Consider the following 12,019-nt stretch of genomic DNA (forward strand, 5'->3'; position numbering starts at 1 on the left):
TATCCCTTGATCCGCAGCATCATTGGGGCACTACACAAGATCTGTCAACCTTCTTTCTTCATCCTTATCTCTCAATTGTCTTTGATATAATTTCATTTGGATGTTCTTTCTGAAAATATTGAAGCCTGCCTGGGTGGACCACTTCGGGGGCCGATTTTAAGTTTGTGTTTCCACACAAACTGTCTTTGTAACTTTGTTTTTTGTTAGATTGATTTTTTGCGAATTAACAATACTTATTAACTGGGGGAGGGGAGTCGTCGTTTTGCTGTTATGTTGTTTTTTTTAGGGTATCATGAGGAGCTCCCGAACAGGGCATCAAATACCCTAAGTGATAATAAGTGATACAATCATAGCGCATAGAGAAAGCTAAAAGTATGAAATAGCGCTAAACAAAAGCTATTGGTAAAAATATTTCTAATGGCACAGATGTATCATTGTTAGTCTAGATCTAGTACACATTTCATGACATGACATCCAAACTTACTGATACAATTTCACTTTGCAAGAGCTCTGTTGTTGTTGTTTTGTTTAAAGTAGAGAAGATTCTAGATCCTGTTACTTTTCAAGATTAAAGTTTCTCCTGGATTTCTTTTCTATCTTTTAAATCTTCAGGAGTTGAGATCAACCAAAAGAAAAACCTAAATGGAGTTAAAGTAAACCTTCTCGGTGACGATAATTTAAAAATAAAAGGTTTTACTTTGTAAGTACTTCATTGAATCTTTGAGAGAGACATAAAAAATTGAATGATAAACCTAAAAGGACTTGCAGGATGAACATGATTGGTGAAACTTTAAAATAAATTGTTTCATTGACATTTCTTCTTTACCTTTATCATTCCATAAGAAGTGAATTGGTGATGGAGGCAGAGGCGATTGTATTAGTGATGGAGGCAGAGGCGATTGAATTAGTGATGGAGGCAGAGGCGATTGAATTAGTGATGGAGGCAGAGGCGATTGTATTAGTGATGGAGGCAGAGGCGATTGAAATAGTGATGGAGGCAGAGGCGATTGAATTAGTGATGGAGGCAGAGGCGATTGAATTAGTGATGGAGGCAGAGGCGATTGTATTAGTGATGGAGGTAGAGGCCATTGAAATAGTGATGGAGGCAGAGGCGATTGTATTAGTGATGGAGGCAGAGGCGATTGTATTAGTGATGGAGGCAGAGGCGATTGTATTAGTGATGGAGGCAGAGGCGATTGTATTAGTGATGGAGGAAGAGGCGATTGAATTAGTGATGGAGGTAGAGGCGATTGTATTAGTGATGGAGGTAGAGGTGATTGAATTAGTGATGGAGGTAGAGGTGATTGAATTAGTGATGGAGGCAGAGGCGATTGTATTAGTGATGGAGGCAGTGGCGATTGTATTAGTGATGGAGGTAGAGGTGATTGAATTAGTGATGGAGGTAGAGGTGAGTAAATTAGTGATGGAGGCAGAGGCGATTGTATTAGTGATGGAGGCAGAGGCGATTGTATTAGTGATGGAGGCAGAGGCGATTATATTAGTAATGGAGGCAGAGGCGATTGAATTAGTGATGGAGGCAGAGGCGATTATATTAGTAATGGAGGCAGAGGCGATTGAATTAGTGATGGAGGCAGAGGCGATTATATTAGTGATGGAGGCAGAGGCGATTATATTAGTGATGGAGGTAGAGGTGATTGAATTAGTGATGGAGGCAGAGGCTATTGAATTAGTGATGGAGGCAGAGGCGATTATATTAGTAATGGAGGCAGAGGCGATTGAATTAGTGATGGAGGAAGAGGCGATTGAATTAGTGATGGAGGCAGAGGCGATTGAATTAGTGATGGAGGTAGAGGCGATTGAATTAGTGATGGAGGTAGAGGTGATTGAATTAGTGATGGAGGTAGAGGCGATTGAATTAGTGATGGAGGCAGAGGTGATTGAATTAGTGATGGAGGTAGAGGCGATTGAATTAGTGATGGAGGTAGAGGTGATTGAATTAGTGATGGAGGTAGAGGCGATTGAATTAGTGATGGAGGTAGAGGTGATTGAATTAGTGATGGAGGTAGAGGCGATTGAATTAGTGATGGAGGTAGAGGTGATTGAATTAGTGATGGAGGTAGAGGTGATTGAATTAGTGATGGAGGCAGAGGCGATTGAATTAGTGATGGAGGTAGAGGTGATTGAATTAGTGATGGAGGTAGAGGTGATTAAATTAGTGATGGAGGTAGAGGTGATTGAATTAGTGATGGAGGCAGAGGCGATTGAATTAGTGATGGAGGTAGAGGCGATTGAATTAGTGATGGAGGTAGAGGTGATTGAATTAGTGATGGAGGTAGAGGTGATTGAATTAGTGATGGAGGCAGAGGCGATTGAATTAGTGATGGAGGTAGAGGTGATTGAATTAGTGATGGAGGCAGAGGCGATTGAATTAGTGATGGAGGTAGAGGCGATTGAATTAGTGATGGAGGCAGAGGCGATTGAATTAGTGATGGAGGTAGAGGCGATTGAATTAGTGATGGAGGCAGTGGCGATTGAATTAGTGATGGAGGCAGAGGCGATTGAATTAGTGATGGAGGCAGAGGCGATTGTATTAGTGATGGAGGCAGAGGCGATTGTATTAGTGATGGAGGCAGAGGCGATTATATTAGTGATGGAGGCAGAGGCGATTATATTAGTAATGGAGGCAGAGGCGATTATATTAGTAATGGAGGCAGAGGCGATTATATTAGTAATGGAGGCAGAGGCGATTGAATTAGTGATGGAGGCAGAGGCGATTATATTAGTAATGGAGGCAGAGGCGATTGAATTAGTGATGGAGGAAGAGGCGATTGAATTAGTGATGGAGGCAGAGGCGATTGTATTAGTGATGGAGGCAGAGGCGATTGTATTAGTGATGGAGTTAGAGGCGATTGAATTAGTGATGGAGGCAGAGGCGATTGAATTAGTGATGGAGGTAGAGGTGATTGAATTAGTGATGGAGGTAGAGGTGATTGAATTAGTGATGGAGGCAGAGGCGATTGAATTAGTGATGGAGGTAGAGGTGATTGAATTAGTGATGGAGGTAGAGGTGATTGAATTAGTGATGGAGGTAGAGGTGATTGAATTAGTGATGGAGGCAGAGGCGATTGAATTAGTGATGGAGGTAGAGGCGATTGAATTAGTGATGGAGGTAGAGGTGATTGAATTAGTGATGGAGGTAGAGGTGATTGAATTAGTGATGGAGGCAGAGGCGATTGAATTAGTGATGGAGGTAGAGGTGATTGAATTAGTGATGGAGGCAGAGGCGATTGAATTAGTGATGGAGGCAGAGGCGATTGAATTAGTGATGGAGGTAGAGGCGATTGAATTAGTGATGGAGGCAGTGGCGATTGAATTAGTGATGGAGGTAGAGGCGATTGAATTAGTGATGGAGGCAGAGGCGATTGAATTAGTGATGGAGTTAGAGGCGATTGAATTAGTGATGGAGGTAGAGGCGATTGAATTAGTGATGGAGGCAGAGGCGATTGAATTAGTGATGGAGGTAGAGGCGATTGAATTAGTGATGGAGGCAGTGGCGATTGAATTAGTGATGGAGTTAGAGGCGATTGAATTAGTGATGGAGGCAGAGGCGATTGAATTAGTGATGGAGGCAGTGGCGATTGAATTAGTGATGGAGGCAGAGGCGATTGAATTAGTGATGGAGGCTGTGGCGATTGAATTAGTGATGGAGGCAGAGGCGATTGTATTAGTTATGGAGGCAGAGGCGATTGAATTAGTGATGGAGGTAGAGGCGATTGAATTAGTGATGGCGGCAAAGGCTAGAGAATTAGGGAATGGCAGAGGCGATTGTATTAGTAATGGAGGTAGAGGCGATTGAATTTATGATTGGGCCAAAGGCAACGAAGATAATGACGAGATGGTTGAATTAAATCTAGAGAGAAACTGACTTGGACATAGCAGATTTCCTAAGAACTAAGCTCATTACAGATAACCTGATGTTTCAAGAGAACTAGTAGTTCTGGATCATCATATCTGCCATCTTTCTGTATAACCGTGTGTGACAATGGTCAAGACAAGGTTCTTATTCTCAGAGGATTTTTTGACGCACTGAACTATAAAAATATAGGCTAATTCAGCTTATTATATAATGGATGTCATAAAGGAATCAATTCAAATTAATCTCATTTGAGTGTGAGAACATCGAATGAAAGTTGCTTCATTAAAGTTGTTTAATTAAATTATTTGTATTTTAATTTGTAATGGGGAAAATTTCAATCCCATCAAGCAAGTTTAATAACCATGACCTAATTAGCTCATCAACTTCAGAATCTCAGATCTGAATATCTAATTAGGAAAAAAAATTAAGAGAAAAAATATACGTCCTCATCAAATATTTTTGTTTTCCGAAAACTAAGGGAGATAATTCAGGCCACTTCTGCATTTTTGTTTCAAATGAAAATATAGTTACGGTTGGCGAAATTATTTATAATTAACCTTTGTTAGAGCTATTCACCGAAAGAATATTTTCATGCGCTATTTCAATGCCTCGTCAGTTAACTTGTTCGCTTTTAATGAAGATTATTAACTATGAATGAGCTACTGTTCATTACGTGGAACCGTTGAATGAAGCTTCCTGATATTCTTTCCAATTAGGTCTAGTCTTCTATTGACAGGCATAGGTCTCAGGAAAAGCAAAGGTTTTAATGAAAGAATTAAAATTAGAAACTTTTGTTCTGGCTTTGATCTGAGCCAGTGATGACCAAGCCACGGCTTTTGGGCCATGTCTAGCGCGTGACGCTGTGGTTACTGGAGCCTTCAAACTTTTGCCCATAGCCTCGGTTTGCTTGGCATTGTGTTCGCTGTGGTACGACACGTGAATAGCGTGAAAGAAATGTGTATGCCCCCCCTCCCCCCCAGGTGAAAGTAGTGGATACCACTGGTCTAAGCAAATGAGCATTTCGATGTAAATCAAATAACGTTCATTCATTAACAATACGTCAGAGTTAAAACAAAATATTCTAATGATATATATGGCTTAATTGAATTTGAACGCCTTATTAAATTGAAAAAAAAAAAACATCATATTTCAGTTGTGTTGACGTATATTGAATACAAGCAACACTTTAAAAATTTTTACCTCTTGTCAAAGTTAACAATTTTATGACTGAATAAAGAGAGTGATAAAAAAATATAGTTGAAAATAAGTGTCGCACTTGAAAATAACCATAAACTAATTGACTGTCATTTTGAGTAGTTTATGCTATTCGTACACCTATAGGCCCAAATTTGAAAGTTTGACTTTGACAGCGCATTGCATTTTTTGACAATGGTTCGACATAGAAAAGAAAATGAAGTATCAAAATCCTCTTTAGTTTCAGGAGAATAAGGATGACTACTTATATTTGTACCCCTAACCTATATTTGTTATTATATTTAAGGTCAAAGAGGCCGTGTGTTTTCATTTAATTCGGACTAATTTGACCCACATTATTTGATTCCAGACACCATTATTTATTTCGGACAGTCTCTATATTTAGGCATCAATAAACTCAGATTGTAATTCTATATTAACATTAACTAAATTTTAAGATCCCCAGGCATAGCCTCTCACATGAAATCATTAAGATGTTTTCAAATTGTGCATAAAAATAAAAATATGAACACACTTATTCTACCGAAATTAGGTCATTGGGATAGTGACTTCTACGCGAACTTATAGACTTATTTTATGTTTGCATGATTAGATGTGTGTTGAATGTTTGTGTTTTTTGTTTATTAATTTAATATATTTCTAATACAGATGATCTTTTGTAGTATAGTACATCTTAGGATAGCCATTCTTGCCTAACTGAATCCTCTATATTCTCTCTATATAAGTCTAGATCTATCTAGTAGGTCTAGATCTAGGCATTTAACTTCATTCAATGTACCAAGCTCACTCCAAACATTTATTCTCTATAAAAACAACAACAAACAAACAAATATAATATGAGATCACTAACATTGATGTCCAAAACTGGCTGTCTGAAATAAATTTGGTAAGAAAATCGTAATTTAATTCTTAAACCTTATTATTTCTTTTGTATGGAATCAAACAACTTGACTTAGGAATCAAACAACTTGACTTAGGAATCAAACAACTTGACTTAGGAATCAAACAACTTGACTTAGGAATCAAACAACTTGACTTAGGAATCAAACAACTTGACTTAGGAATCAAACAACTTGACTTAGGAATCAAATAAATCAGCTCTAAAAACAGAATAAATATTGCCGGGCTCATTAGAATAGACTTAACCAATCAAACAATATAGTCTTAACCCTTGGAAGAGGTAATATATAAAAAGATAGCTAAATGGAAGGAAATTGGGTCAGAATCATTGGAAAATGGACAAGCACATTATACAGCTCGCTAGTTTCATATTAAATATCAAAATAAAGATGCAATGACCGCAAAAAAAAAAGTAGGTGTTCGAATTCATGTAATGTTCGAATTAAATAAACTTCTCAATATGAAGCGAATAAAATATATTAATAATCTATTATAAAGGTCATCAGGAAAATGACAGGGCAGTGGCATGACCAAAAATATGTAAGAAATATATCACATTAAATGTACGTTACTAAAGGCTGCCAGTTCTATTTTACAAATTACAAATTCACTTATAACTATTGTAAGTCTGTTATTTTTATTTCAAAGTGATAAACAATAGGTTAGAGATTACGCAGCTATCCTGGACACCTTCAAAAAGAACATGATATGACGTCATAGGGGAACATTAGATTGTCTCTTACTCTCGACTCCAGCCATGTCTCCCATTATCATGCCTATATTAAGCCGCGCTGACGTGTTCCGTTATAATTCCTTCATAGCTGACACCATTAGTTTGATATCTAAGTTTGGGAATAAAATCAATGGGAGCCTCGACGTGGGGAGGGGGCTAGGGCGTGGGGAACTAGGGAGATGTGACCACGTGAAATGGTCCGCAGGATATGAAGTGAAATTCAATAACATCTTTCACCTTCACAAGTGTGAATTAGATTTTGGCCTGACTATTTTAGCTTCTTAACAGGAATATGCCAGAAAGGTTTATAAGTTACACGTGTGATACAGCTGTATCGTGAGGTACAACACTGTCACGTCACACATCACTGTGACGTGACACAGCACTGTCACGTCAGCCAACACAATCAAGTGAGGCAACACAGTTACAAGATACAGCACTCTCGCGTTCTATTCCACTATCACGTCAGACGACAGACTTATGTTATTCTCTACGCCGGATACACCAAATAGCTAGCAACGTAAATATGCAGGTCTCAATATTTTCAGCATATCCGAATATCAGAAGCTCTGAACTGCAAACAATCAATAACCACAACACAATCTCAGCCGATACCAAACAAGCAGCGAACGTTTTACGTATCGAAAGTTTTGCCGTTCTTAACTTGAAGTGGAAATAAACCAAGATCCACTTGGCGGCCATTTGGATTTTCTACTCATTGAAATGTTAGTTCTAAATCTAGATCTCTATAATTGTGTTTGACCTCTTGTTGTATGGCCGATTAGCGCAGGTGGTTAGAGCGTCGTGCTATTAACGTGAATGTTGGGTTCGATCCCTGTTGTGGCCATTTTCTTTAAAAAAAAGCTGGACATGGAAGTAAAAAAAATCGTTTTCTGTTTGACCCGTTTTTATGAAAGATAAAAAAATGAAAGTTTAGTTGACTTTGTTTTGGACATTAAGTAGGAATGGGTATGGTGCTGCAAATGAAAACTAAAACATATAGATCTATGTCAGTCACATTTGAGCCATTTTTTTAAAAGAAGTTACGAAAGTAAATTTTTCAAAAATGAAATTATAAAATATAATTGGGCTAAAACATTGGCCTGTATTAGCGCCAGAAATTATTGTTACCATAGAGATTATTAAGCCTTCTTTAAAACAAAATAGTATTGCTATTGTCGTCATGGGCTGTATTGCTGCAAATAAAAGTTATATGGGTCAATCGGATGTTCACACCTAATTGGCCAGCATGAGTGTATGTAGTAAAACCTTAGGTTTAATATAATACACGTTGTAACATGTTTTGTGTTATGAAAATATTACATACACCAAGTGGTACCATCTCTTGACATGTAATATTACATACACCAAGTGGTACCATCTCTTGACATATAATATTACATACACCAAGTGGTACCATCTCTTGACATATAATATTACATACACCAAGTGGTACCATCTCTTGACATATAATATTACATACACCAAGTGGTACCATCTCTTTACATATAATATTACATACACCAAGTGGTACCATCTCTTGACATATAATATTACATACACCAAGTGGTACCATCTCTTGACATATAATATTACATACACCAAGTGGTACCATCTCTTTACATATAATATTACATACACCAAGTGGTACCATCTCTTGACATATAATATTACATACACCAAGTGGTACCATCTCTTGACATATAATATTACATACACCAAGTGGTACCATCTCTTGACATATAATATTACATACACCAAGTGGTACCATCTCTTGACATATAATATTACATACACCAAGTGGTACCATCTCTTGACATATAATATTACATACACCAAGTGGTACCATCTCTTGACATATAATATTACATACACCAAGTGGTACCATCTCTTGACATATAATATTACATACACCAAGTGGTACCATCTCTTGACATATAATATTACATACACCAAGTGGTACCATCTCTTTCTCTACGACTAGAAGGTAATTTCATACTCTGACCGGATTCTATTTTATTGTACATTGGTAGCGAGAGGTAGCAGACAGGTAAGTATGTAGCGGTAGGTTCATAATTATGACTACGTTCTAATACTTGTTTTCATCTATAGTTACATAGTTTGATCTTTAGGAATGAAATATTACATTTTGTAAAAACATTATCGATTCTCCAATACTAATAACATTGTGCCATTGTATATCGATAAAAGCCAGGTGCTTAAAAAAAGCTGTTAAGGAAAAAGACTGGGTAAAAGAAAGTCTGTAAATGTGTAGTTCTCTCCTAACCACGTTTCAACGGGTCAGATTCGAAGTCAGGACGATCGTGCACCTATCCACAGAGCTAGACTATTGCTGCCTCTACCAGACCAAATCTTGCCACTGCTTTCTAACCAATGTATTCTGTCTCGCCCTCCACGCCCCCTCTCTCTAAACACATGTGGTGGACACAAATAATAGAAGAGTACGACACCAGAGGGCGCTGGGTACAATGTGATTTTAATTGGACTAGAAACTTCAGGGATAAAATGGCGGGAAAATATACAACAAAACCGTTTCCACTTCTTTTGAACTGAAGGTCGGGATTTGCAGTTGGGGAAACAATTAGAGTTGACAATAGTTCACAACAGATACACATGTAGTCTCTGAGATTGGATTCTCTTTTACGTCTCACTAAAGTAACACCTTTAGTAAAATCACTAAAATTAGAGAGCCTTCAGGATAGAAGACTCAAAAGTAAAGTAGCAATTATACATAAAACACTGAACCATAACCTTCAAATACAAAAGCCAACCCTAATAAAATACTCAGAAAGACACAAAGATAAAGGCAAATTCCTTGTTCCATATGCTTGGACAAATTTATACAAATGCTCCTTCTTCCCTAGTGCTATTAGAGTATGGAATGGGATGCCTGAGCCAGCCAGGAAAACTAATGACTTGGCTGAATTTCAGTCATTGGTAAACATGCATGATGCGTAGGACGTAATCATCATCTTTTTTTTTTTTCGAAGTAACGTCAGTAAGATAAGACTGCAGGGACCGATATTTTATTTTGGCCTGTAAACAGACACTGCAACATTCAGACTAGACCAATTGTGTGAAAGGCCAGGAGAAACAGACGAAAGAAACGATGTTCCCAATAAAGGTAAACAATTTTTTAAAAGTCAAGTAGTGGATTAGTAGAAATAGAGATGAGATCAAAGCACATTGTGTTGGCACACACTATAGGTCAAACAAATAAGTTAGGCATGCACTCAATAATTTATAACAATGTTACAAAGACAGTTTGTGTGAAAGCACAAACTCAAAATTGGCCCCCGAAGTGGTCCACCCAGGCAGGTAAAACAGCAGGTTTCAATATTTTCAGAAAGAATATCAGAATGAAATTCTATCAAAGGCAAATGACAGAGAAGAATGGAAAAGAAGGTTGACAGATCTTGTGTGGTGCCCCAACGGTCCAGCAGACCAAGGTGAGATGTAAAGGTGAAGTTAGATATGAACCTGGCCTAACTGATGTCATATAATGATTCATATAATGATCTAATTGTTTTTATAGGGTCTATCTCTTATTCATAGCCTCCTAAAAAAAACGTAAAAAAAAAAAAATTAAAAGATTTTTACTTTTGATATATAGGTCCTGTACCGCTGTGCACGCGATAATATGAAAAACTACATATTGATTGTTGTTTTAAATTATGTTCTAGTTATATGCATATTAAACAAATTTTTTCTCTTTAAAAAAAATAATCTTTTTTTTTTTTTTGTACATGTAGTAACTAGTATGACAGAACTTACAAAACTTAGCAATAAATTTATAAAACAAAAAAAAATTGACAAAAAAATCTAAAACCGCTTGCATAAATGTGTTAAAAATATGGCAAATAGTGGTCTCCATTACCAAATAGCCTCCTGTGTTTGTTACTATTAATAGTGAATAGTTGTAAAAATGGTATATTTTTATGAAAAAAATGCTTGCATACTTGATTTAAAAAATTAAATTGTTCACTTTCAGAAAAGAAAAAAGTTGCCGTTGCATCAGAACTTTGAATGATCTAAAATATCATGTCAGATTTTCGGTATCATTTCTAGTTTACGAAATCTAAACGGAATGGACAGACGGACAGACATTCCATACAAAACTAATAGCGTCTTTTCCCCTTTCGGGGGTCGCTAACTAAATAAAAAATTTACATAGTAGAATGACCCTTGAAGAAGTAACACAAAATGAAACATAACGGCCAACATTCAAGCATAACATTGGTTATATAATCAAAAATTAATGTACAGTCTTTCATATTTCTGTCATTCACTATGGAATATTAAAGTGGAACTACGGTATGGAAATATCTCATTAATTAAGTGCATTGAATTCTGTCCTTTCAGGTTCTATCTGAACATGGAGGAAATGTGAATGACTTTAACTCTTTTACCACATCAAGAGTAATGATATAGGCACCGAAAGGAGAATAGCCGCTATTAGTTTTGTGTGTTCTGTCCGTCCGTCTGTCCCGTTTAGATCGCAGTTATGTATGTGTGTGTGTGTCTGTTTGATGTTTTACTTATCTAAACTTCAACCTGTCCTATAGTGTACTGTGCTGAGAGCCTAGTATATAATGGCATTGTATTGAACATCAATGTCCTTTGAGTAAATCTACTTTATTAATCAAATGTACATTAACAGCAGTTGATGTGTTATAACTAGGGTGATAAATGTCTGGGGTCACTGTTTTGATTGACCAGCAAGTACGCACTGACCCCACAGGATCATTAGCCACGAATGTCTGTAAAGTCGTTTTTTATTCACTCAGTTTGGCAGTCCAGGGGCCCTGCCCAAGAGAGCCAGAGAGAGAGAGAGAGAGAGAGAGAGATGATGATATCCTGAGACTAATATCCCTCATTCTTTCCTCTAAGTCGTATTAGACTACAAGGATGAGATTGACTCTTGTGCGTGTGTGTGTGAGAGAGAGTTACGCCCCTCTTGTCCTTTACTTCACTTAATTGTATCAGGCACAAATTTGATTTGGCTGGACTGTCTGGGGGGGGGGGGGGGCGGGTTCAGAATGAAAGTAAAAAAAAAAAGACCAACAAGAAAGCTTTTAGATGACAAAATTAGAACCTCGGTACATTAAAGCTTCGTCTTCAGTTCTAGCAGTTGTAGTCTGGTTCATGAGCCAAACTTCATACAATAGAGATGTTACAAGGAAAGTACGAACTAGGTATTCTAAAGAATGTCAGAATTTCTCACTATTCACGTAAACTCTGTGGCTGGATGTTTATCTTTACAGATATATTGT

General features: G+C 37.3%; 2 protein-coding genes across 2 annotated transcripts in view; both read right to left on the reverse strand.

The window, feature by feature from the left end:
• Positions 1-12,019, reverse strand: part of LOC106059232 (uncharacterized) — a 99,180-nt gene that overhangs the window by 68,169 nt on the left and 18,992 nt on the right. The window lies entirely within an intron of this gene.
• On the reverse strand, positions 832-6,760 carry LOC129924712 (serine-rich adhesin for platelets-like). Its single transcript, XM_056021208.1, has 2 exons — positions 6,736-6,760; positions 832-3,758 (listed from the first exon to the last, which is right to left on the reverse strand). The coding sequence occupies exons 1-2, from the start codon at positions 6,758-6,760 to the stop codon at positions 832-834; spliced, it is 2,952 nt and encodes a 983-aa protein (XP_055877183.1).

The sequence above is a fragment of the Biomphalaria glabrata genome, chromosome 2 (assembly GCF_947242115.1).
Source record: "Biomphalaria glabrata chromosome 2, xgBioGlab47.1, whole genome shotgun sequence".
NCBI lineage: Eukaryota > Metazoa > Mollusca > Gastropoda > Planorbidae > Biomphalaria > Biomphalaria glabrata.